Genomic DNA, 26,989 nt, shown 5'->3' with positions numbered 1-26,989 from the left:
CTGGTGATGCCACCATAGCCGGGGGAGCCACGAAGAGAAAAGAAGAGTACTTGTCTGTCCCCCAAAACCCAGGGCAGCAGGAACGGGAAAGGGAAGTTTCTCTGGTTGCCAGGGAAAGGGTAAGCAGCAGATCACCCTGTGGCCCTTACCCCTGGGGGGAGGATGGCTTAGTAGAGATGCCTGTTGGTTTGTAGGACCTGCTCTTCTTCTGCCACTCAGCCCTCCTTGTCTTCTTGCTTCCTCCAAGCCTCCCTTTCCCACCCTCCGGATTACCTGTTGATGGTAGAAGTTGTTGGCACTTTGTTCAAACCGTTCATCTTTGGTTTCCACAGTTTTCCCCAACTTCTGCAGTACCTGGGAATGTGAGTTGGAAAGGTCCATAAGGTTACAGTCAAGTCTCTCTCATCTTTTGGCCTCGTGTGACTCTGGCTTCTCAGAGTCTCAGATGCAGTTGAAGGGGTGTGTTCCTATCAGCCCAATGGAATTAAAAATATAGCACATTGCTGAAAAAAAAATCACATTTTGTGGTTCTTCTCAAACTGGGATACTCCTGGGGGTATGCAGCAATGTGCTACGGGGTATATATAAAGCCTGGAATAAATAGTACATATATGCCGGGAATGACATTGTTATTTACAGTGGGAGTTTTTTGGGGGGAGGGAAGTATTATATTAAAACAGGGATTAATAAGAAGAATGTAAAATGTGCATTGCTTTTAAAGGTAAAACATGAAGGTTGAAGACTTTTCACTTGAGAGACAGTCTTCCAGCCATGGCCACAGATTCCTCTAGATAGATGAGGTTAGAGAGGCAGGCAGAAGACTTTTCTTGGGAGGGCCCTTGTGGAAAACTGTGAGGAGCAGATATAACACATTTAAAATTCAGCTCGAAGTGAATGCTCTCCGTGTCTCTCTGCTCTCCACTGGGGACCTGAGAGCCAACCACCACACTGGTCTCAGTGCTAAAGCAAAGGACAGGGAAATGAAAAAGATAGAGTGCCTGTTCTCACAGGGGACACTCATCTATAAACAAGCAAGCAAGCCTGGGCCTCTACTACCTGAAGCCCCCATTTGGAAAGGAGGCACCCCCCTTCCAAGTAAGAATCTCAGCGGCTTCCCTCAACTACTTCTCTCTCACCTCCTTCATCAAATCCCTCACTGTGTCCATCTCTGGAAACCATCCCATGCTTTCGAGTCTCACTGTCATGGCTTGGTTCTCAGCACTCGCCGTTTCTCGCCTTGGCCTGCTCCCACAGGCCTATCATGCTGCAGCTTAAAACCTTCTAATGATTCTCCACCCATCTGCTCAACAGATTTGGATTAAATGCCCATATGTATCTATCAGTTATAGTTCAAACTCTAGTATGCAGATAGGTCTCAATGATCTGACTCCTCAGTAAGCCTCAACTCCCATTATTCCTCCTTCCTGCAGGTCTCCCTCCCTAACACTTTATTAGTTTCCTGAATAAGCCATACTGTAGCTTGTTGTAGATGCTGTGTCCTCTTTCTGGAATGTCCTTCCCTTCCTTGTCTCTCAGGCAACTATCTAAAAAAACCCAATTTAGGGGCACCTGGCTGGCTCAGTTAGAAGAGCAGGTGACTCTTGATCTCCGGGTTGTGAGTTTGAGCCCCAGACTGGCTGCAGAGATTACTTAAATAAACTTAAAAAAAAATTTAAAAACCCCAATTCATATTCCACATCCTTTATGACACTTAACCACATCTACTTTATCCTGTTAATTGATTTAATCACTCCCTCCTAAGCGCTTGCAACTTCTGCACCTTGCATACACTTCTATTACTGTTTTATTATTTGTATTTATCTAATTATGTCTCCTTCTAAACTGCGGGCTCCTTGAGAATTGGGCACTTGCCCTGCTCATCTAGATTTCTCAGTATCCAGCAAAGAGATACTTAATACTTCTAACAGCAAGGCGAGTGGGACTGGTGGAGGAGAGGATCAACAGGCTGGGCCTTGAATTAAGATTTTGCTAAACTACAGGGCACCTGGATGGCTCAGTTGGTTAAGTGTCTGCCTTTGGCTCAGGTCATGATCCCAAGGTCCTGGAATTAAGCCTTGGGCTCCATGCTCAGCAGGGAGTCTGCTTCTCCCTCTCCCTTTGCCCCTCCCCCTGCTCATGCGCGCGCTCTCTCTCTCAAATAAATAAATAAAACCTTAAAAAAACAAAGATTTTGCTAGACTGGAATGGAGTATAAGGGGGGAGAGTGGAGAGAGAACAAAGTCAGAAAAGTACCCATATTCACACAGGTCCATGAGATGGCTCAGTGTGGCTGGTTTAGGGTGTGTTATGGGGAGTGGTGGGTAAGGGAGCTAGAAGGGGAGACTGCAGTCTCACCCTGAAGGGCTCTGAATCACATGCAAAAGTGCACAGGTCTTGGGAGTAAGGAAGGCTCTATGTAGAGCCTCGGACCCATGTGTCCCCATTCTTAATCCTGGGGTTAGCATCTCTCACTTCTATGGAGCTCTCTCTGGACTGGTTATGATCAAGGGCTCCAGAGTCAAACAGATATATGCCCCACCTTGGCCTTTACACTTGGGGCTATAAGCCTTTGGGCAAATAAGCCTATGCGTCTCTTGAGCCTCCGTTTACAGAACTCCCCTTACCCCACTAAGATAACAGCATCTCCAGGAGTTGGGAGGATTAAGTGACATTATACCTGTAAACGCTTTCCCAGTGGTGCCCTGCAGGGAGCGCTCAATATAAATCCACTACTGCTAGGTCCAGTTCCACTCCTTCCCTAGGAGTACCTGTCTGTTTCCTTCTCAGTTTAGCCATATGTCTGTCTATGTCTCTAGCTTCACCTCATCAAACACCTGGCCCTGGGTATGCCGACTCCGCCGGCTTCCCGGACCCGACCCTCCCTCCCGCGCCAACAAAACACCGTCCTCTACCAGAAAGTTGCAAAACCACCTTGTCTAAGTGGTAAGCGCCTGCTCTCACTTCCTTCCTGCTACTCCTCCCTTCCTTTGCCTGGGGCATGGTTCTTCTTAGGTGGAAGGGGCTGAAAGGACGGTCAGCTCAGTCTAGAGTTAATGTGGCACACCCGATCGCCCCAGCTCCCACAAAGTTCAAGGCAAAAAGGCTTCTAAGGGGTGTGAGTGTGTGTGCTGAACACTCCCTCCTTTAATTCTGAAACTGAAAAAAGGAGTGTGATCACCTTGAAGGCATCACCCAGTGCCCTGGGCCCGAAGTCAATTGTTGCCGCGGATCAGGGCACATGAACTATGCTGCAGACGTTCTTCCTCAACTAGAGCTCCCTGACAGGAAGAGAAGGTACAGGTTCTCAACAAACGTCTAAAAGAATGAATAAATTCCACCTTTGGGTCACTTCCCCATGAAAGCCCACCCAACGTCAGTCCCTAAAGTTCTACACTAAGAATTCGGCCTCCAGGGTAATAGAGACATTTAGAGAGAACAAACAGGAACATGAGACAAAGTGAATGTGGCAAAATGTTAATGCTTGGTGAAAAAAGTGAAGAATATTCCAGGGTTCATTGACCTATTGTAACGTTTACGTAGATTGGGATATGAGGATAAAAGCTTAAAAAAAATATCATTTCAGGGGCGCCTGGGTGGCTCAGTTGGTTAAGCGACTGCCTTTGGCTCAGGTCATGATCCTGGAGTCCCAGGATCGAGTCCCGCATCTGGCTCCCTGCTCAGCAGGGAGACTGCTTCTCCCTCTGCCTCTCCTTCTGCCCCTCACCCAGCTCATGCTCTTCCGTTCTCTCTCTGAAATAAATAAAATCTTTTTTTTTTTTTTAAAGATTTTATTTAGTTGAGAGAGAGAGACACAGCAACAGCAGGAACACAAGCGGAGGGAGTGGGAGAGGGAGAAGCAGGCTTCCCGCGGAGCAGGGAGCCCGATACGGGGCTCCATCCCAGGACCCTGGGATCATGACCTGAGCCGAAGGCAGATGCTTAACAACTGAGCCACCCAGGTGCCCCTGAAATAAATAAAATCTTAAAAAAAAAACAAACCATTGCAGATATATAGTTCTTTTCCAGGACCCTTCCCCATAATCGTTTATTATATTTTAGTTAACTCTCTCAATTGGGGTAATTTGAATAGGGCCCAATTTATGTGAGAAATCCTCATGTTCAGGATACATGCTAAAGTAGGCTCTTCCTTAACATGGTCTTAATATACTTTCTAGCCTTTTCTGTCACCACTCCCTATTCCAGCTCAGCTGCATTTCTCACTATTCTGCCTACAAGGATTTCCACACTCCGGGCCTTGCTTCTGCTGGCATTCCTCAGCTGGAATGCTCCCCCACCACTTGCCCGAGGAACTACTCATCAGCCACAGTTCCCATCGCAAATTCTGCCTCTGCTACAAAACCTCCCTCAATTCTCCTCAGTCTTTCTCTTCTCTGAATTCCCACAGAGTACAGATCTCTCAGGTGACTCATTTAACCTTTTTTTTTTTTTTCCCTAGACTAGAAGCTTCTGGCAGGCGATAGTGCCTCTTACTCATCTCTAAATTCCTTCCCGGGTCCAGCCCAGGATCCTGGACAAAGGAATTTTTCTGTAAGTATTGTTGACAGAACTCTCTGGGAGACAAGTTGAGTAAAAGTCAGTAGAGGAAAAGACCAACAAAGAAGTGGTAAACAATGCCCCTTCTCAGGGGAGAGAGAACTGAGAGATTTGCCACAGAGAAATCACAAACAGATGGTGAAAGCATTCATTTGAAATGTGAAGAAGTATCTTGCTGTAAAAACACATTCAGTCTCATGTTGAGTCTGGGTGGAAACTGGAAAATAAAACAAGAATGCTTCATCTTCCCTGTGTGTAACAGTCACTGGACCTTCACTCCTAGCTCTTCAGAGGAGGAGACCTGGGCAAAAGGTGTTTCTCCTCCTAGTTTTGCTCCTGAGAGATCGGCAGGAAGTGGGCAGGCACAGATGGTTTATTAGGAGCCTTGTAAAGAGAGCAGCCTGAGGTGGGGATCCAAAGGCAGGACACCTGGCCTTCAGTGATAGTTCTGCCATTTGCCAATCTCTGTTGAGTCTCGTTTCTTCATTTCTAAAATTGGGATGTTAATAACATGCTCAAAGTGTTGCAAAGATGAAGTGAGACCCTATCATGCGAGTGTTGGCTCCATAAAGAGAAAGATGGTGTCTTTCTTAATTTCCCATGGCTTGTCAATCGTAGGCACTTGATATCTGACCCATTTGACTATTTGACCCCTGAGTTACTACATATTACTCAGAAGATTTCAGCCAACTGCTTATAAAAAAAAACTATAAAGTGTTCCAGGGAGTCCTTTCTTTTGACAGTAACTTTCTCTCTCTCTCGCCTTCAAAAACCTCCCAAGACTCAAGGACTCTGGCAGGCTGAGTTGAGCTCCTCCCCACATTCCAGGCCATTCCCACTCTATACTGCTCCAAGTTCAGTGTCTGCCTGCCTTTATGTTTACGTCTGGGTGCAGAGCATCTTCCTGTTTTCTGCCTTAACCTGCAAGTTCCCTGAGGCAGATGTGAGGTGGCTCCTCTCTCTGTTTTCTCAGGGTTCAGACCAGGAAGAACAGGGTGTATCTGGGTGGTATTTGCCTCTGAGGTACAAGGCACCCTCGCCCCTTCTCTCGCTTTGGTATCCTTACTTACCACGTTGAATTTCCAAATCATTGAACATCAACTCTCTCATTTTACAGATGCAGAATCTTAAGCCCAGAGCAGGCACATTATTTATCTAAGGCTTTGGAGTCCATGCTTAGAAAAGGAGAGAAATCCCAAACCAAGGGCATAGTGTTGATGATAGGTTGGAGGACAGAAGGTGAAAGAATGAGGTAAAATCAACTGCTGTATCTTTTATTTATTTTTTTTAAAAGATTTTTTTTATGGTCTTTTTTAATTTATTATTTTATTTTTTATTTTTTTTATTCTTATGTTAATCCCCATACATTTTTAAAAAAGATTTTATTTATTTATTTGACAGAGAGAGAGAGAGCACAAGCAGGGGGAGTGGCAGGCAGAGGCAGAGGGAGAAGCACACTCCCCACAGAGCAGGGGGAGCCTGATGTGGGACTCCATCCCAGGACCCTGGGATCATGACCTGAGCTGAAGGCAGTCGCTTAACCAACTGAGCCACCCAGGCGCCCCAACTGCTGTATCTTTTAAAAATACTTATTATCCATGAGTTTTTGGCCTTCTGGGTTTTCTTTGTTCTTCCAACCCATAGTGCAGCTGGTACCTCCTGTTCTCCACACCACTTCTGACCAGACCTACCCACAGGCTCTGATCACTATCAGATTTGTAACTAGACAGCCTTTCAAGACGCTGAAACCACGATCAAGGTGAAGTTAAGAGTAAGGTGAAGTAATGAAGTCTAGCCACACAAAACCTCTCCTTTTCCTCCACTCTTTCACATGATCCTGGCTTCCTCAAAGACAGAAAAAGGAGATTCATCTGCCAAGAGTGTTGATAGGTGGAGAGCAGAGAGGTTCAGGTTAGAAGGGAAGGACATACTCTGGACAGGTAGAAACACGAATGTCATTAAAATGTGTGGGGGAGTGTTGCAGGGCGACAGCCTACCTAAATGCTAGTGCTGGAGTAGGACCACCCAGAGCTAAACCCAGAACACAATCTAGAAAGAGATGCTCCTTCAACACCCTGGGCCGGGTAGTTTCCAACTCCGAGACCGCACAGAAGGGCAGATACGGGCTACGGCTTCCATCAGCTTCAACAACGCGCAGAGGCCCGGCAGGGGTGGGTACAGAGAGAATCCTGCAGGATTACTCTAGTCCTTGTGGACTAGGTGGTCCTCGCTGATAGCACAGCTGGTCACGGCTGCCTTATGACTTTGGGGGAGATTATCCCCTTCAAACCTTCAATTTCGTCATCTGTACCTGGACGGCCACGACAAAACCTGCCAACGTTGGTTCCTTTCTCCCACCTTTCCCGGGTCGGCCTGAGTCTTGTTTAGGGTTCCTGAGGGAGACTGTGGTCTCCTCTGCGTCCCTACCCTTGCCCAAGATCGGGTGATTTCCTCCGTTCTCTCACATCTTTCTATTCTAAGGGAAACCCAGTCCCGCGCCCATCTGCGGGGGAAGCCGCGGACCCCTCGGTTCGGCCCAGGCCCCCTCGGGCTCACTGCACGCCCCTCTCACCGCGTCCGGCTGGCGGGACCGGCTGGCGGTGGGGCCCGGCCACCTACCTTCTCCTGGGCTCTGCTGAACTTCTTCTGCACCTGCTTGGCGAACAGGCCGGCGGCGCCTCCCGCCTTGCCCTCCGCCATCCTGCCGGCTCCGGGCGGCCCGGCCCGGCGGCCTGTGGTTTTCTGGAGGCCCCCGAGGAGGAAGTGCGGCTCCCGGCATGCCTCGCATCCGGCCGTGGCCGTGGCCGCCCCGCCCCCCGCCGCTCGCGACCCCCGCCGCCGCCCAGGCTCCTCCCGAGGCGGCTCCCGGCGCAGCCCCGGTGGCCCCGAGGCGCCCCCAAGGCCCACCCCCGCTCAGCCCCGGCCCCCAGGGGGACCTGTGGAGCTCAGGCTGGGGGCTGCACCTGTTCGGAGGAGGAGGCTGGAAACTCGGGCCTGCCCTCAGGTGGTGCTCCCTCAAAATCAGCCTCGAAGCTGCGCGGCCCGGAGGGACGGGAGCACCAGCCCCACGGAACAGAGTTTTCTAACGTGGGCCAAGACCTATCCGTGCCTGCAGCCAATTCGCCACAACCATCAGCACTGGGGAATAACTGGAACGGTGGGGTAGAAGGATTGCGATTTCCACTTAGCAAGAGTATTGAGAAACGTTGTTTCACTCCTATGCGCGTGTCTTCTGGGTTGCCGGGTTAAATGCTCGACTTCTTCCAGGCTGCGGTTTTTAAAGATGGAAAGCCTCTGCCGGAGAGGTTGCCTGTAGGCCTAGAACTGGCAGGGGCAGAGTGGGGGAAGGGACAGGCCCCCACATCGGGATTTGAAAGGGAGGAACAACCGAGCCAGCGGTAGAAATGGGGGTCCTTAGGAAAGGAAAGGACTGAGGAGGAGAGACTGGAAGCCCGCGCTGGGGAGCGGAGCACACTTCTCTAGCTGTACGGACTGGTGCGTGTCCCGGGTGGAGGCGGGGTGTGAAGACAGACACAGGCTGGGAAAGTGGGAATGAGGCTGCCCACATCACATCTGTTGCTCCCACCGAGGTTTCCTAACTGGAGCTGACCCCTTTGAGGGGGTAGCCGGAGATGAGGACACTGGGTTTGGAGGTATCGTTTACTCACAGATTTTTACAGGGGTGTAACATCCCTCCAAGAGGGGAAGAGGGTCAAGATGACTTCCTGACCAGGAGTGGAGAGGGAAGCTGGAGGCCCTTGTCTGCTGTCATTTCCCAGGCCACTCCCCCAAACAGACATAGTGCACTCAGGGCCAGCTGTGTGATGGGCATGCTGGGTGTTGGGAAACCAAGGATAAATTTTAAAAAAATGAGATCTCTGACCTCAAGATGCTTAAAGTCTGAGGTGGAGAGACGTTGGTAATCAGATGATTATAATATTATGTGCTTAATGCATTTATAGAGATGGATACAAAATTGTCAGGTCCTAGGTCATTAGGGTTTATTCTGGACGATAGCTGTGGGGATGGTCTAGAAGGGGCAGAGTGCAGAAAATGGAAGGGCTTGATCTTGGATGGGAAGAAGAGGGGAGAAGCCCAGGGGATGGCAGTACTGTGGGAACACAGAGAGGGTGGTCACGATAACAGGTCTGTCGCTAGCAGAAGGAGGCCAACACCTGTCACTCTCGGCGTCCACAGCATCCTCAGCAATGCAACCCAGCCACTGCCTCCTAAGAAACCCTCTTCTGTGCCAGTCTCTTAGGAACTGAAATCGATGGTCACCAAATCATGTGGTTTTAGAGCAGGGACGATCTTCAGAAGTTAACTAGATGAGGAAACTGAGTCAGAGAAAAAGCTGGTGACTTGCCCAAGGTTACCCAGTTTCTCAGTGTTGGAACCGAGATGGGAATACAGGCGTCCTGACCCAGCTTCTTACAGTGCATACACTGTTCCAGAGGCTTCTGCTGACACTGCAGCCTACAAATGCCAGGACCGGTCTTAGCCGGTTTCTCTGGTTATAACGTTAACTACCTATTCCCTCTTGTCTGGTCCTCGGGGTTCGCTATGAACAGCTGCTTCTCATCCTCTTCACCTTCTTTCAGTTCCCTCTTCCGTCTATTGTAGGCCACTCCAAAAGACTGAGCCCAGGTCAGGATCGGGCAGAATTATCAGCTTCCCAGTTCTCTGTGGTTTATAGAACCCCAGATCCGGTTGTCTATTTTAGTCCCAGCCTTGAAATGCTGACTCACACTTAGTTGGAGGCCCTCTATTGTGGTCTCTTCTCCCTTTTTGTTCTGCTCAACCCTTTCCTCTCTTTGTTCAGTATCTTCTTTTCTCCTTGTTTCTATTCTTGCCTCCCTCATCTCCTTTGTAATTGGCCACTTTCTTTGTCTGCTGGCATCTGACCTACCACTGAATCCTATACTCCTATCTCTAGGGTATCCTAGTAGTTACCATCACTCAGAACTTTGGGGTGAGCACCTGTTCTAGACACTGAAGCGGGGAACCAAAAGAAGGATGAGCCCACAGTCTACCTGGGAGAGTCCAGGCACATTTCAGCACTCAAGAACATTTTAAAGCACTCTTTGCCTTTGCTTATAGCAAAGGCACATGGGAAGAAGAGCAGATGGGCAGACTGATAGATAGGTAGATCCGAAAATAATGCAAAAAGAATAATGTAAAACCATTCCCACTTGGCTTAGTTTGTGAACTGGTAGAGGTGGCGGTAAATGGAAGAACCAGCACAGAAATGTGATGACACCCAATGTGTATCCTAGAACTGCATTTCCTTTAGAGCGCTCCATTACAAACAAAAAGACTCAGGGTGGTAATGTATATTCAGTTGTATTTGCTTTTCTGTATCTGGCTCGGTGGTCTCGCAGAAAGTTTTGTCCTTGATGGTCTCAAGTCCTACTGTGGATCTAAGCATCATCCTGGGCAGGCCGTTGGATTCAGGAAGATGTTCAGTTGGAGGCAATAACCTGAAGGAAAAGCCGATATGTCCACAGTCAGTAACTTCTGCCCACCTCCCTTCTGTTTTCTTCCAGGACTCCTGGTTGAGGGTGGCCCTGCCCGGGTTTCTGGGGTAGTTGGAGGGGGGCAGGAAGTAGATCTCAGCTGTGTTGGGACAATTCAGTGTTATAGGCAGATGCCCAGCACTTAGTGGCAAGGACAGGCCTGGAAATGGTTGTGAATCAAAGTTCGTACCAAAAGACTCCAGAGTGTTTTTGAAGGCTGGAGGGCATGGGTGGGATGATGATGAAGTCGGTCAGTGTGGAGGTAAATTCTCACCTAACCTTTGAGCATTGTCTAGGGTGGTAAAACCTCTTGCCAAAGGGTAGAGCAGCTTCTCATAATGCCCTTAGAAAGAGCTCATGGGAGAAAATGTTAGTGACTCTTCCATTGCCCGAAAGCATGGGGGCCTTGCTGCAGCCGTTTTTTCCCTTGGCTTTGACTTAGGACAGCACTGATATGTGCCTGGTTGAGGTCTGCTGTAGTCACTGTCTTGCCCTAAGCAGTAAACACTTTGGTGAAGCCTGAGTGGGTATGCGGAGGGGGACCGAGGACGGCAGCATTATGGTGGGAAGGTGCACCACGGAGGCAAGGGAAAGGAGTAAACGAATGTGGTAAGGAAGATGGTGGCTTCCCCTGGCCAACTCCTGCTCCCCAACCCTGCCAGTACACGGGGGTTCAGATGACCGTGTTTCAACCCGTCATCTGGGAAGACTCACTGTGTTTATCCAGGAGATGTAGGCAGAGACCCGGGTGAAGACTGTGGGCTTCCTGGAGACATTACAGCCCAGGTTGGACACAAAGCTGGTCACTCCATGGACGGTGTACTTGCCACTCACCAAGCAATGGAGAGGGCCCCCAGAATCACCCTGCAGGGAGGAGAAGAAGGGGTCTAAAACTCCATTTTTAAATCTCTGAACCTTTTTTTTTTTTTGCTTATACCCCCTCCCATTTCTGCTTGTAAAATCTGGTGCAGTTTTAAAGCTCCAATTCAAATCCCCACTTCCTTCGTATCCCCACAATGCAGATGAAATCTCTTTTTCCTTTCGGGACAACTGCAGTACCTTTTCCTTTCTTTTGCTGCACTCATGTCATGTTCTGCCTTGTATTTTGGTTTCATAATTTGTTTCTACCTGCCACGCCTATCTATGAGCTTCTTGAGACAGGAACTGTGTCTTACTGATACATTTCCTCTCCACAATGCTAGCATACAACTTTGAACATCTTAAGCTCAGTAGCTTTTATTGACTTACACCGAACCTGAGAGTAGGGGGAGTAGAGTGTTCTAATGATTTTTTCATCCCCAGCATTTAAACCAATGGTTCTCATTAGACTTAGCATTTAGACACAGGGTAGGTAGTCAATGCATTAAACTAAACGGGGTTAAGGAAAAAAAACTGGGGTGTAAAGAGGAGTGAAAGTGACGTATTGGGTAGCAGTTACATGCTCAGGCTTAGAATCAGAGGAACCTGGGTTGATAGAATATGACCTTGACACTCTCCTCCTTATTCAGCTCCCAGGATGCCAGTTCTATAATTCCAGACAGAAGATGGAAAGATATTTCTCTGCAAAATCTGACCAGCATAAGAGGGAAGACCAGATGATCCTGCCATTGGAGGTCCCCTGCCGCAGTGGCCTCATTAGATCATCCAACAGACCAGTTCACTGTGGATGAATCCCACCAAAGGCTCAGAGCTACTGATCAGCTTTTTACCCTCACTCTGAAATAAGAGCAGATGGTGAAGGAGTACCAAACATCTGAAGAAAGCCTCTAATGTAACAATAAAGTTCAAAACAAGGAGACAAAGAAATAAACAAAAAAATGAAGGCAACCAAGATTTGCAGGGAGAAGGAAACAAGCAATAAAAAACTATGATTGATATTGCATCCATGATACAAGAACAGCATGCTATTAAACAGAACATTCAGAAAACAAAAAAGAGCCTTTGGAAATTATGACTATGATTGTAGAAATGAAAGATTGGAAGGGTTGGAAGATAAAGTAGAACAAACAAACAAAATATAGAGAGACTAAGAAAATAAGAGGACTATCTAAGGAGGTAAGTAGGTGAATAACAGAAATTCTAGAGAGAATATAAAAATGGAGGGGAGGTAATCATCAACAAACATTTTCAGAACCAAAGTTCTGGAGTTTCTAAAATGAGAAAACCCACCAAGTCTCTTTCACAATAAATGCAAATAGACCCATACCAAGACACAAAACACAGGGGTCAAGAGAGGATAAAATAAGTCATTTACAAACTAGTGGACAGTGTGGGGTTGACTTAGTGATAAGTGGAATATATATTATTCAAATTAAAAAGACAGTTATTAACTCCAGGGAAAACAAAGTTCTGCAGGAAATGAAAAGTAATTTTAGAATATAATATGGATGAGAGGTCAGGCATGAAAAAAGAGGTAATCTTGCCCATTTGCAAGGACATGGATGGACCTCGAGGGCAGTATGCACAGTGAAACAAGTCAGACAGAGAAAGACAGATACATTATGATCTCTCTTCTATGTGAAATTTAAACACAGAACAAAACAAAACAAGCTCATAGATACAGAGGACGGATTGGTGGTTGCCAGAGGTGGGGCGGTGTGGGTGGGGGAAGAAATGGAAAAAAAAAACAACTGCTTCCCTTTCTCATGAACTTACTGAAGAATTTACAACATCAAATAGTGTGTAAGACAAGAAAGAGAAATAGAGGAACACATGACCAGGGACCCACAATAAAACATATACCCGCTTGGGTGTGCCAAGCATGTCTCTAGAAGAATATAGAGACAGACAAGAGCAGCTGTTGACTCCATGAGGATATAATTTTATACAATTCACTTATAAGCTGCTTTTGATCACAAAGCACTCTTCCAAAATGTTCCAACTGTTAAAAAATGACAGCAGGCCTAAAATAAAGTCACTTACGCCAAGCTCTACGGAGACTTAATACCTAACCTAACTGTAGCTTCAGCCTCTCCCAGAAATGTGATCTTTAACCAGCCAACCTGGAAATTCCCAGTCAGCACTAGGAAGTAATCTGCTGATAGACCTCTTAGGAGGGCAACCTTGCCTAAAACAAGGCATTCTTTGCTAATAATTTCCTTTTTCCATTCTCTCTCTGCCTTTATAACCTTTTTCTTTTCTACAGCTTAATGAAGCTCCATTCTATTTTCTAGATGGGATGCTGATTCATGAACATTGAAGCCACTTTGATCTCTAAATTTATTTATTTATTTTTAAAGATTTTATTTATTTATTTGAGACAGAGAGAATGAGAGACAGAGAGCATGAGAGGGGGGAGGGCCAGAGGGAGAAGCAGACTCCCTGCCGAGCAGGGAGCCCGATGCGGGACTCGATCCCCGGACTCCAGGATCATGACCTGAGCCGAAGGCAGTCGCTTAACCGACTGAGCCACCCAGGCGCCCTGATCTCTAAATTTAATCAGCTGAATATTTGTTACTTAACAGATTTGGTGGCAGAGGCCAGACCAAAGGACACTTCTGACAGCTCCGGGGACACCAAGAAACAGGTGAGTGTGGCATTTTGCGAACACTGAGTTTACGGTCTTTCTCACCATTTCCAAGGGCCGTGAGTAAGTCCCCTTGTCAGTTCCATTATAATGAACTCTCATCAGATCTTTAAATGGGCATTTTTAAGTCTTTTATCATTTACAGAGAGTTACTGTTTTACTCAGATGATTTTACAAAAGCTTCCTGCAGATGTGTTTTATCTTCAGAGAAATTCATGGAAAAGAATCTGACAAGTACTCTAGAATACAGGTCTCTGATACTTTCAGATCAAGCAACTGAACTGGTTGAAAATTTCCAGAACTGATGGAAAAAATGGATTCAAACAGGACAAATGTTAATTACATGGGCCTGCATGAATTGAGGAGGATGATTATAATTTCTATGACTTCTGGTTGAAAACATTGCTGGTTCTCTAATGTTTTGCTTTTCCAGATTTTAGGAAACCGTTTTTTTTTTTTCTTTTATCTTCAGCTATCAACAATTTGGTGAGCTATATCTTTGTGACCAAAGATGAAACATTTCCTTTTTCTCCCTACCTGATCTCTCCATAATTTGAAAAGTCTCGAGTATTCTTTTCATGACAATATACTGTTGACCCTTGAACACCATGGGGGTTAGGGACACCAACTGCCCCTCCCTGCATAGTCAAAAATGCCCGTATAACTTTTTACTCCTCGAAAATGTAACTAGCCTACTACTGACCAAAGCCTTACTGATAATATAAACAGTCGATTAACACATATGTTATATGTGTTCTATACTGTATTCTTACAGTAAAGTAACCTAGATAAAAGAAAATGTGATTTAAAAATCATAAGGAAGAGAAAATACATTTATTGTTCTATAATGGAAAAGATCCACATATCAGTCAACCCACATAGTTCAAACCCATGTTTTTCCAGGGTAACTGTAGTTAGTTATTTACAGAGGTTCAATGAGAATCTGATCTCCTTGTATAATAAGACACAATTGGGGGGCGCCTGGGTGGCTCAGTCATTAAATGTCTGCCTTCGGCTCAGGTCATGATCCCAGGGTCCTGGGATTGAACCCCGCATCCGGCACCCTGCTCGGCGGGAAGCCTGCTTCTTCCTCTCCCACTCCCACTGCTTGTATTCCCTCTCTTGCTGTCTCTCTCTCTCTGTCAAATAAATAAATAAAAATCTTAAAAAAAAAAAAGGCACAATTGGAAACACTAGTTATATTACCAAAGCCCTGATTAGAATATCATATTTAAGAAAGTTGTGTATAGGCTCAGATATGACCAGACAATTTCAAGGAACTAAGGTTGACTTTACAGAGCCAATAAAGCCTCATGGAAAAATTGACCTGGTACTTTGCTTACAAGGTTCCAGCAAAGCAGTCTTCAAAAGAGCTTACGTTGAAACTAACAATACGTTCTATGTTAATTAATTAGATTTAAATAAAGTTAAGATAGAAATTTTAAAAAAAGAGCTTATGTGGTCAATCACTATTCTTGCTGCACTTATGTAAATCAGGCAACGTTTAAAGCAAACTAATTAGCTTTACTATAAAAAATGAAGGTAATTGTAGAGAGAAGAAATTATGTTTACACTTTCATGTGTATTAGATTCTAATCCTGTTAATTGTCTTTGAGGTTCTATTATACACCTGTAAATTGGCCTGGATCCTGAATTCTTCCAGTTTCCTAAAAAAAATCTGGCTGTGACTCTTCACACTAACACTTCCAATTTTCTCTCACCCTTCTGTTTTGGAATCGATAAGAACAAAGACTGCCCTTGAATCTCCTTGGAAGGGATGACACCAGGTCCTCCTCACCACCCAGAGGGCAGCCAGACTCCAGGGACTTAAGCCTTGGACATGCATCTCACAGCTGGAGAAGGCCCCACCTGACATCTGGTCCCACACAAGTGTTGGAGACCTCCCAGGCAAAGTCACTAGGGAGAGAAGTAGCTGACATCGAGGTAGACTGCTTTCTCCCAAGAGGCCAGTTCAAGACTTCATACTCTAACTAAATATGAAGCCCTTTCTTCTTCCCTTTCCTTTACTCTGGTGCTGGCCTGGAAATAGAACACCATCATCCACATCTCCTGGGCCACGGCTAAGGGCGGTAGCCTCTGGAACTTAGAACAACTTTTTATTTCAGACTAAGAGAAGACCTAACTCTCCCCTGGCTTGAATGGGCAAATGGAACAATCCCTGAGAATGAATCCATCTAACAGTGCCACCTGATCGAAAAGTGGTTTGTGCCCCGAGAGAGTTTGTCTTTGTCCGTGGTGGTTATCACCCTCCTTGGGCCTACAAAGGACTAGATAGCTGGCACAGAGCCAGGAAGTGCCTTTTAGGTTATCCAAGTGTGCCCGCAGAATTGCCACAAATGAACTAAGACACCTACCTCATTGTACAACTCCCCTGGATTTACATCATCGAGTTAGAGGAAGAACTGAGTTAGAAAGGAATCATTGATTATTCATGACTCAGGATTCCCTTCCTTTGGTAGGGCCACACTGCCCTGGTTAGGAGTAGAGTAAATGTACATCAGAATGTGAACAGAAACCTCTCTTTAACTCTTGAAGACCTGGTAGAATCTGTTGCCAAGACAAGAGATGCCCCACAAAGACCCTTAGATTCTCTGGCCAAAGCTGTTCTTGATGATAGAATAGTCCTTAATTATCCCTAGCTGAGCGAGGGGATGTCTGTGCTGTGGCCAGATGCGAGACGTGTTGCATCTCGATTAACACTTCTGGAGGAGCTGAAACTCACATAAGATCACTGAGCAAGCTACTTGGCTTAAAAGGCTGACTCCTACAATGGGATCTCTCTCTGACTTCTTTGATTTTGATTGGGACCATGGCTCCAAAGTGCATTCCAAACATCAGGAATGAATCCTGCTTATAGTAATCATCATAGTCTGCCTGGTCTGCTGTTATCCTCTCAACAGCTTCAAATGCATGTTCACAGCCGCTGACCACCAAGCAAGTGATCCCCCCAAGACAGAAACAGCAAAAAAGGAATGAAGAGAATGAGCAAGGTAAAGGTTGTGAACCTGAAGTCACGTGGCCTGTGAATATCACAGAGGTTAAGCCAAAACCCATCATGACTTGTGAATACCACACAAAGGATCAAGAGAATTCCACAAAAAGCTGTGAGAACTGCAGAGCAGGAGCTGAGAGTAGCACTAATGCTTTACATTTTGATCGTACCTCTCAGGTAAGCTGAGAATCTCATCAAAAGTGGGGGATTTTTTGGGCGCCTGGGTGGCTCAGTTGGTTGGGCGACTGCCTACGGCTTGGGTCATGATCCTGGAGTCCCAGGATCGAGTCCCGCATCACGCACCCTGCTCAGCAGGGAGTCTGCTTCTCCCTCTCCCGCTCCACCCTCTTGTGCTCTTTCCCTCTCTCACTTTGTCTGTCAAATAAATAAAATCTTTACAAAAAAAAAAAAAAGAAGAAAGCCCTTGTTCTAGAAGTCTCGCTGCTCTTTTAGAAAGGTATGTGTGAGGGCGCCTGGGTGGCTCAGTTGGTTAAGCGACTGCCTTCGGCTCAGGTCATGATCCTGGAGTCCCAGGATCGAGTCTGCATCAGGCTCCCTGCTCAGCGGGGAGTCTGCTTCTCCCTCTCCCACTCCCCCCTCTCATGCTCTATCTCATTCTCTCTCTCAGATGAATAAATAAAATCTTAAAAAAAAAAAAGCGGAGGATTTTTTTTTTAAAGGAGAAGCAAGTTTTTTTTGTTTTGTTTTGTTTTTAAAGATTTACTTACTCATTTCAGAGAGAGAGAGAGAGAAAGAGCACGAGCAGCAGAGGGAGAGAGAGAATTTCAAGCAGACTCAGATGGGGGCTCGATCTGGTGACCTCGAGATCACAACCACGGGATCGCGATTGGAGCCTAAACTAAGAGCCCGGTTGCCCAACAGACTGCACCACCCAGGCGCCCCTCTTCCACCCAAATTCTAGTGGGGGTTTGAGAATATTTTGGGACTAGAGGAATGGAAGGTAATTAAGTTATATATAATACTATTGTCTTATGCTAATTGAACTAAACAGAAACACAGGCTCTGGAGAGATGGAAGATGTGGCTGAGGATTTGAGGGCAGAAGGAGGAGCTGGGAAAGAGCTCAGTGGGGATGAGTGGATTGAGGTGAGAGGGGCTCAGCGAATCCAGTCCGAGGTGAAGGGTTGGGGCCCAGCAGTCTGAACACCCAGAAGACACAGTCTTGGGAACTGCAGTGGGAAAGGCTTTGGAGACAAAACTGGCTCAGAGAATTGTCAGTTTGCAGCCACTGCCAGAAAAAGAGTACTCTGCTTTTTCAGAGTTCAAGACCCTGAGGGAGGAGAGGGAACATGAATTAATTCAGAAAGGTTAAACCTTAGGGTAAAAGGGGGAAGCTAGAGGGTGGGGACCTGGCAGAGACTGCCTTGTGTATCAGGTTCTACTTGCATGTAGGGCTCCCAGGATGCAGGAAACTGGACAAACTGGGAGGAGTTGGTCGCCTTGCTTCCGCGGTTCTAAGTGCTCACCAGGAATCTTTGATCATTTGATTCTGCTATTTCAGCCAGCCTCCCAGCCTCCTGCTGGCTTCTCTTCTTCCACCTAGCACAGACCTTGCTGTTGGTCTGCACTCTTGTCCTTTGGCTCCAGTCAAGGCAGGAAAACCCAGCCCTGGATTAACCCATTCCCTGCAACTGGGTCTCGAGTCAAACGGAGTGAATCATATACTCAGTCACTGCATGGTCTCCAACCTCACCCTATCAGGAACATCTTGGAGGCTGATCATTGTCCCACTCACTTTGATTAATCCAGACCCATACAACCCTTGTTCCTTCATTCTCAGCATTCAAACTGACTCCTAGTTTATAAGTAAATAGAAAATTAATGCGGAACACCTGCCATCCTCCAGCCAGCCAGCCTGTACACTCTTTCAGATCCGTGCACATTTTGGTATTTTGCTCTATCCCTTCCTGTTCCAGCTCCACCTGTGCCCTTGGTTTCATCTCTCCTTCTCCTCTTGGATCTTGTGCCATCCACTCCTTTCTCTCTCTGACCCTACAAGATCCTTTCTTCTCTGCCTATTAACACACTCAGTGGTCCCATACTATATTCACCCCCTCCGTGACCTGTCATCGTCCTCAAAGCTATCAGACTTTTTTCCATCCAAGATTGGATGCCTTGGATGCCAAGATTGGTCCCTTTCTTTCATCCAAGATTCTTGGAAGGGGATTCTACATCCCTTACTATGCTTCTCATTGTCTCTTCATTTCGTACTTTCAATAAAGCTTCTCCCCTCTCCTGACACTGTTCTTGCCACAGTTACCGGTGACCCACCAACGGCCCAAGTAGGCCCTTTCCAGTTACCTACTGTGGCTGCTGGATGCTCTGTATACTGTGTATGACACATCAGTATTTCCTGAGATTCTGGAAAACGCTTATGATCTCTAATCCCTTTTTAAGTCTTATGGGTTCTCTGTCCCCCACCTATCCCTGAAGCGCCCAAGTATTCATGTTATCACAGCTCTTTCCTCAACTCACTGTTCTTTTCTCATTCTACAACTTCTCCCCTGTGGGATGGGGGTGGGTGGTGGGTGGGTGGTGGATCTCATCTGCTGTATCTCTAGTCTGGCTCTCCCCCTAAGTTCTACTTCCTATATCTAATTACTTACTGGTTAACTATACCTGAATGTCCTACTGGGATTTCAGACTCAACTTGTTCAGAACCAAATTCACCACCTTCTCTCCCAAGTCCTATAAACCTTCTCTCATTGGAGGCAGCAAACCCCTCCCAGATCACTTAAACCAGATGCCTGAAAGTCATTCCAGGTCCTCCTCTTTCTCTCTTCTCTGCTGCCCTAGTTCAAGCCCTCAAATCTATCGCCTAGATAATTACAATAGTCTCCTAACCTGTCTCTTGGCCAACCTTACCCTCTTCAAAGACATGCTTGCCTTGTCATCAGACAATGCCTCTAAAAAGGCAAATCTGATCATGCTATTCTCCTCTTCATAACTCTTCAATGGTTTCCCAGGCCTAAGAGGTAAAGTTCATGTCCCTAAGCATAAGCTGCTGCCCCCAAATATACCACTTTGGGATATTGATTATTCTCAATTAAAGTTACTTAAGAACAGACAGTGTAAGGACATTCTAACCCTACTTTGTTCCTTTGAAAGCAGAAAATAATCACCCATGTGAAAGGGACTCTCCCCGTACCAGGAGGTAAGGAGACATCTTTATCATTAGAGATAGGGAATTTAGGGCTATATAACAAACCCTATTAACTTCACCCTGTTGCTTCTTCTTTTTTTTTTTTTAAAGGTTTCATTTATTTATTTGACACAGAGAGAGAGACACAGCGAGAGAGGGAACACAAGCAGGGGGAGCGGGAGAGGGAGAAGCAGTCTCCCTGCTGAGCAGGGAGCCCGATGCGGGACTTGATCCAGGGACTCCAGGATCATGACCTGAGCCGAAGGCAGTCGCTTAACCAGCTGAGCCACCCAGGCGCCCCACCCTGTTGCTTCTTCACTCATTTACCCCAAGCCCAAATGTCTTTGTCCTGTCAATTCTTCACAAATTTATTATTTCTTTGTCTAAAAGGTCTTTGTCTTTGAGTCTCATATTTTTATGAGCTTCTCCACATAAAAAGCAAATTAAATCTGTTTTTCTCCTGTTAATCTGTCTTGCACCAATTTAATTATCAGATGAGCCAAAGAACGTAGAAGGGAAGAAGGAAAAAATTTTCTTCCCCCGCACATGGCACTTGAAGCCCTAAGTCAAGAGGCTCCTACTTGCCTCTAGCGTCATTTCTTGACATTCCCTGGTATGGTAGTAGTTTATGTTCTAGCTCAGGGGTCAGCACACCTTTTCTATAAAGGGCCAAATAGTAAATATTTTAGATTTTGCAGGCTATAGAGTCTCTGTCACAACTATTCAACTCTATGAAAGTAGCCATAAACAATATGCAAGTAAACAAGTGTGGCTATATTTATTCCAATTAAATGCTCTTTTATGAACATTGGAATTTTATATTTTTCATGTGTCATGACATTATTCTTTTTTAAATTTATTCTCGGGGCGCCTGGGTGGCTCAGTCGTTAAGCGTCTGCCTTCGGCTCAGGTCATGATCCCAGGGTCCTGGGATCGAGCCCCACATCGGGCTCCCTGCTCGGCAGGAAGCCTGCTTCTCCCTCTCCCATTCCCCCTGCTTGTGTTCCCTCTCTCGCTGTGTCTCTCTGTCAAATAAATAAATAAAATCTTGAAAAAAAATTTATTCTCAACCATTTAAAAATGTAAAAACCAGGGTGCCTGGGTGGCGCAGTTGGTTAAGCAGCCAACTCTTGGTTTTGGCTCAGGTTGTGATCTCAGGGTGGTGAGATTGAGCTCCACGTCAGGCTCCTCACTGAGTGCAGAGTCTGCTTGAGATTCTCTCTCCTTCTCCCTCTGCCCCTCCCGCTTACGCTCTCTCTTTCAAAATAAATACACAAATCTTAAAAAAAAAAAAACTTAAAAAAATAAAAATGTAAAAACCATTCTTAGCTCATAGACTATAGAGAAACAGACAGCAGGCAGGATTTGGAAGTTTGTGGGCTCTGACTTCTGCTCTAGCTGTAGGGAACGCCCTGTAATTCTCTACATGTTCTAGACGGTTTCTTGGCCCATGCCCTCATTCATGTCAATCTCTCTGAATAGCTTTTCCCCTTCTGCCTGGCTTTCTCCTATGTAAGCATCAGGACTTGCTTATAGACTCTGCTTTCTTGGGGAAGACAAGTCTTTTTTGACCCCAACAGGTACAGGTAAGTGCCTATCTTTTAGGCTCCTATATTGCCCACTGCATATTTTTATTATAACACTTACCCACATTGTATTACAATGTCCTATCACATGTCTGCTCCTGCCCTTCCTCCACTAAACCCTCGGTTTGAGTCATCTTTGTATCCCTAACACTTAGCACAGTGCCTGGCATTTAATAGGTAATCAAGAACATTTGTTGAACTGCATTAAGATATCTGTAAGATGGTATACTGCTGATTGATCCTGTCTAAATAGAAGAAGATTCTATTTATATATATAAATGACTATAACACTATTTTGTGTGCTTTCTCTTGCCGTATTCACCTGTCTACACTTCTGGAAATACTACCGAGGTAAAGGGGTGGTGGTGGAGGAGTTACAAGAAAAGTGGGGGTTGATGGGAAGAGAGCTTCCTCGTACACAATTAACAACCACCACTCTGGGCTGTAAAAAGTCTAGGTGGCTAACAGCTTCTAAGGACCACACACATACCCCGACACACAAATGTTGGGCCACATACTAGCTTTTGAGGTTAGGGCACTGGGCACGATGAATTTTAGGGTTCCTTTCAAGTTTGAGATTCTGTGAGTCTAGAGTTCCTGGCACAGACTCATTCTCACTGGGACGCCAGAGTAGCAAGTCAGGTCTGTACGTGGGAGTGCGAGGAGGTGTAGAAAGGAAGTGAGGAGAAGGTGGGGGATGGGGGGGCTGAGAGGGGAGGGGCCTAGTGTGGGATTTCTGACACTTCCTGCATGCGTTCACCTGGCATCCTGAGCGAACCCCGTCTCCTCCAGCGCATACCATGGTTCTCTTCATGGTGGAGCCCCAGAAAGATGAGCTGGAGCAGGTGACGTAGTCCACAGAAGGCAGGTAGGCCTGCTGCAGCCTCCGCGCCAGCTGCCCATTGGCTGAACAGGACGCACAGAGTTGGAGGTCAGCACCAGGTGCTCTCCGGGGGAAAAACTCTTCCACACCCTGCCCAACCTTCCCAGGCTCTGAAGAAAGCTGAACTCAGGGCAAGCACATTGCGTGCCATAGATCCTCCCCCTTCCCCTCATTATATGGAGGCTACAGGCCCCTTCCTTCAGGGGTCATCCTGTGTCTCTGTCCCAAGCTCCAAACCACCAACCTCCAATCTCTTACTCCTGCTTTTTTTTTTTTTTTTTTAAAGATTCTATTTATTTATTTGACAGAGAGATAGCAGAACACAAGCAGGGGGAGTGGGAGAGGGAGAAGCAGGCTTCCCGCTGATCAGGGAGTCCGATGTGGGGCTCAATCCCAGGACCCCAGGATCATGACCTGAGCCGAAGGCAGACGCTTAACAACTGAGCCACCCAGGTGCCCCTCTCCTACTCCTGCTTAAAAAAAGAAAAGAAAAAGTGACCAAAATGGTCTTATTTGTTGAGGACTCTCCTGCTTTCACCTTATACTGCAAACCGTACGAAGCAGAACTGGGACCATACCCCCTTATTTTCATTTCACAAGAGCTACCTCTATGGAGATAGTGTGATGGTGTAATGACCACCAAAGTGGGAGCCAGGATACCTGGGTCCTGGCCCCAGCTAACTAGTTACTAACTAGTCATGTGATCTTACACAGGGTCTTTACTTTTGCTGGGCCTTAGTTTCCTCATGTATAAAATGAGAGGCGGGGCGCCTGGGTGGCTCAGTCAGTTAAGCGTCAGACTCTTGATTTCCGCTCAGGTTGTGATCTCAGGGTCCTGAGATCGAGTCCCATGGGGGCTCCATGCTTAGTGGGGAATCTGCTTGAGACTCTCTCCCTCTCTCTCTGCGCTTCCCCACCACGCTCACTTGCTCTCTCTCTCTCTCACATAAATAAATAAATCTTTTAAAATAAAATAAAATTAAATGAGAGGCAGGTACAAAATATTCTCTGAGGTTTTTTGTTTTTGTTGTTTTTTTTAGTTATGAGTCTGTGTGACTTGACTATTCCATGGCCTGTTCTTAGCTTGATTTCATGTACCAGTTATTTTATCTCTGGTTCCTTGATTCTGGCTATGAACACCTAGGACCACAGAAAAATGTGCCCCAGAAGCCCCGCTACCTACTCAAGATCCATGTGGTGGATGGTGCCCATGTAGGTGACTTACTCTTGGTCCTGCCCCAGCCTGTGATGTAGCAGGGGCTGTTGTTGGCCAGGATGGTTCCCTCCTGTGGCAGAACACCCAGCTGGACATAGCTGTTGAGGGTCACTTTCTGGGCCAGGCGCAGCAGGGCAATGTCATAGCTGTGGGAGGAAAGGAGCCAGCTCAGGCCTTCCTTCAGGTCAGCATAGGGACTGGCCCTCACTAAGCCGTTGTGTCCCCAGAGAATTAGAAACTAACAGCTTTAGGGGCATCTGGGGGGCTCCGTCGGTTAAGTGTCTGCCTTTGGCTTAGGACCCTGGGATCAAGTCCTGCATCAGGCTCCTCTGCCCCCCATTTGTGCTTGCTCTCTCTCTCTCTAGGGCTCTCTCTCTCTCTCAAATAAATAAATAAATAAATAAATAAATAAATAAATAAAATCTTAAAAAAAAAAAGAAACTAAGAACTTTAGGGGCGCCTGGGTGGCTCAGTTGGTTAAGCGCCCGACTCTTGATTTTGGCTCAGGTCACGATCTCAGGGTTGTGGGATTGAGCCCCATATCGGAATCTGCGCTCAGCAGACAGCCTGCTTGAGAATTTCTCTCCCTCTCCCTCCCCCTATGCACACAGTCTCTCTCTCTAAAATAAATAAGTCAATCTTTAAAGGAAAAAAAAAGAAAAAATTATTAAAAAAAAAAGAAACTAACGACTTTGAAGGAGGAGGGGACGGACTTGCTGGGGCTCAGACTTGACACAGTTGGTTGGTAGGCTAGGTTTAACAGCAGCACCTGCTGGTGAGGTCTTGGTGTTGTAGTCTAGCTGTGACCTCTGCAACCCAGGGGAGTGGAGCTTACATCTCTCAGTTATGACAGGGGGGATCAGAAAGGAGCAGAGCGGTAGTAGATCTTGGTAGTAGAGAAGAATTCTCAGAGAAGAAAGATGAAAAATGCTGCGTGTTTCTGAAAGCTCTGCAGAAATATCCCAGTTACCTGAACCCGCCCCGCGACCCCCATTCTCCAGAGAATCAACCACCATTTTAACTACTTCCTTTCCAAAAGTTTACAGCTCAGTCTTGCAGGAGTTTTTTTCATGTAAGATTCATTTTAAGAAATTTACTTTTGCTGGTGGCGTCTATTCCAGAAAATGAATAATAAATAACAACACAGATGGAAAACATTAAACTCTGCACAGAGAAGGAGTTTCAGGGGATCCAATCCTGCAGACCAGCCTAGATCAAAGAACTCCCAAAGACCTTCAAAAATTCCCAAGCCTTCCAAAATCCAAATTCTCAGAGTCCTTCTGAATGAATGTGAGGGACACCAAGACCCTGTTGCTGGCCAGTCAGCCCTCGACCTCCCAGCCCGAGGCCAGCCCAGCCGTGCCCCTACCCGGCAGCCACGTTATTGCTGTTCCAGGATGGATGCACAATGATCTTCTGCACACTCACAGACTGCTCGGTGCCATCATTCTGGTTCAGGTTGTGTTCTCCAACCACCACACGGAAGGTCATTGGTCTGGAGTGACAGAGGAGAAGGAACCCCTGAGGGATCCAGGGGGCTCTTTCCCCTCAGATAAAAGCTGGGAAACCATCTTACGTCCTATTTAGGACAGGCAGCCATCTTATCTGACCCAGGCAGAAGGCGGACGAAAGACCCTGGAAGATGAGGAAGTAACAAGCTCTCTCCTTCTCTAATTTACTAACTTGGGGGAGTGACAAAAACTACCATCAACTTCATTGCCCAGTTTATGAGGTTAAGCATCATAGACTGGATATCTCATAACCTGGGAGGGGTGTGGTGAGCACAGATGATACAACGGTTCTCAGCCCACAGAGGGGTCTGGGGGAGGTTATACACCAATAGTTCTTAAAACACGATCCCTGGACCAGCAGCAGCAGCAGCATAACCTGGAAACTTGTTAGAAATGCAGATTATCAGGCTCAACCTGAACCTACCAAGTCAGAAGCTCTGCTGGGAAAGACCCAGCAATCTGTGCCTTCCAGGTGATTCTGATTCGTGCTCAGATTTGAGAACAATGGCTCAAGACAATATGAAAAAAATGGTTACCAGCCAGGCGTTGACCAGGCACTGAGATAGTCACCTACTTAATCCTCCTAATAACTCTACGAAGTAGGTATTATTACCCCCATGTTAGAAATAAGAGAATGAGAGCTTAGAGAAGCTAAGTAAGCCATCCAAGGTCACAAAGGTAGAAGAAGGTGGACTGGGATTTGAACCAAAGCTTGCCTGATGCCCAAATCTGTACTTTTCATTATATCCTGCTACCTCCCTGCAGGACCCCCAACACTCCCTTAAAGTCTTGCCCCGAGTGCTCAGAGATATGTATTCCTTGAGAAAGGCCAGACTTCTCCCCTTCCAGGGGCTCAGCAAAGCTGGGTTTTGTTTTTCTCACGTGTCCATGCAGTGAGCAGCCGTCATCACCCAGTTCTGTTTGATGAGGGTCCCTCCACAGGTGTGATACCACTTGCCCCCAGACAGGTACTGGAGGGAAATCTAGAAGGGGAGGGGAGAAAAGAGGGAGAGGCTGGTGTTTCTTAAGAGGCTTTGCCCCAAACTACCTGTTACACTTCCTTCAATTCCTGCCATCCTTCAAAACCTCCTCCAACTCTGTGGGCTAGAGGTGGCCGAGGGGCTTCATGGGACCTGTTGGTTGCTACTGATCGGTTGTTGGTGGCTCCCTGGAGTGGTGGTGAGAAGGGGTGTGCAGATGGCGCTGCGATCAGCGGGAAAGAGGGCTCCGTTGTTGGGTGATGCTTGCTGGGCCCATGGGTGATGCTTGCTGTGTCCATGGATGGGGGGAGGAAAGGTGCACAGACAGGTGACATCCCTACTCTGGGTTGTTGCAAAGGGTCAAGAACCCAGGTCCTGTTACCTCCATTGCCTCTTGATAGGAAATGTGGCCATGGAATTTCTCCATCACCTGAGCGCACTGGCTCGGGTCTCCAGAGCTCCCCCTCCAAGGTCTCCAAGACATACCCTATCCCCCTCCCCTAGGGAATAAGAACGACCTCTGGAATACTCATTTTTACCAGCTCATGTCGTCTTCAGCACCTCCTATTCCACAATAGCTCTACTTCTGAAAACTGGGCTGCAAACTTTTGTGAACTGAATTTCATTCTAACTGCCATGAGTCCTCTGAAAGTGGCCATTCCCCGATTAATTTGCTGTTTCTACACAGAAGTTATTACTTCTAGAAAATGAATCAATAGGTATGGAGGCATTGCGAGGATCGATTTCACTTTTTAAATTCATATTGTTCTGTATTATTTGGCTTCTCTACAGCATTACTTTTGTAATTAAAAATGAGAATATCTTCTGGGACATTAGCTATTTTGGGCAATGGCGCCAATCCTCTTCAGGTGGGAAGTAGATCCTTAGGAGGGACCAGCCATTCAATGCCATTCTACGCATTTAGAATGGCTTAACTCAAAGCCTGGCTGCCCTGTTAGAAAGTAGAAACTCTCAATAGCCAAACAAGCAAGCTGCTCTCCTTGGGGATGGGGTTGTGCCTGAATGCAGAGGCACCCGGCGT

The 26,989-nt window shown here is 46.6% G+C and overlaps 2 protein-coding genes across 3 annotated transcripts in view; both read right to left on the bottom strand.

Annotated features, from left to right (window-relative positions):
- BIN2 (bridging integrator 2) overlaps positions 1-7,299 on the bottom strand; it is a 30,210-nt gene extending 22,911 nt beyond the window's left edge. Inside the window, exons 1-2 of one of the 2 annotated variants that reach the window (XM_035002642.1) lie at positions 7,174-7,299; positions 274-354 (exon numbers count right to left, since the gene is read on the bottom strand). In XM_035002642.1, the coding sequence (XP_034858533.1) occupies positions 274-354; positions 7,174-7,254 (162 nt within the window). In that variant the 5' untranslated portion in view covers positions 7,255-7,299. The remainder of the gene's footprint in view (positions 1-273; positions 355-7,173) is intronic. The other variant, XM_035002641.1, reaches the window with a different exon arrangement.
- A 2,582-nt stretch (positions 7,300-9,881) lies between these two features.
- On the bottom strand, positions 9,882-26,335 carry CELA1 (chymotrypsin like elastase 1). The gene is made up of 7 exons (XM_035002901.1): positions 26,330-26,335; positions 25,850-25,950; positions 24,826-24,951; positions 23,466-23,602; positions 22,118-22,263; positions 10,785-10,934; positions 9,882-10,034 (listed from the first exon to the last, which is right to left on the bottom strand). Exons 1-7 carry the CDS (start codon positions 26,333-26,335, stop codon positions 10,017-10,019), a joined length of 684 nt encoding a protein of 227 aa, XP_034858792.1. The 3' UTR covers positions 9,882-10,016.
- Between the last annotated feature and the right edge of the window lie 654 nt (positions 26,336-26,989).

Source organism: Mirounga leonina, unplaced genomic scaffold (assembly GCF_011800145.1).
Source record: "Mirounga leonina isolate KUSES-001 unplaced genomic scaffold, KU_Mleo_1.0 Mir_126, whole genome shotgun sequence".
Classification (NCBI taxonomy): Eukaryota; Metazoa; Chordata; class Mammalia; order Carnivora; family Phocidae; genus Mirounga; species Mirounga leonina.
The sequence above is the reverse complement of the archived record's forward strand: the minus strand, read 5'-3'. Positions and strand labels throughout refer to the sequence as shown.

What these genes read in the sequence shown, in the direction of transcription:
- CELA1 (XM_035002901.1), bottom strand. An exon ending in GCTGCTCACTGCATGGACAC is followed by an intron (nt 24,952 to 25,849) that starts GTGAGAAAAACA and finishes CTGTCACTCCAG; the next exon opens with ACCAATGACCTTCCGTGTGG. An exon ending in GGGTTCGCTCAGGATGCCAG is followed by an intron (nt 10,935 to 22,117) that starts GTGAACGCATGC and finishes TCCTCCCTGCAG; the next exon opens with GGTGATTCTGGGGGCCCTCT.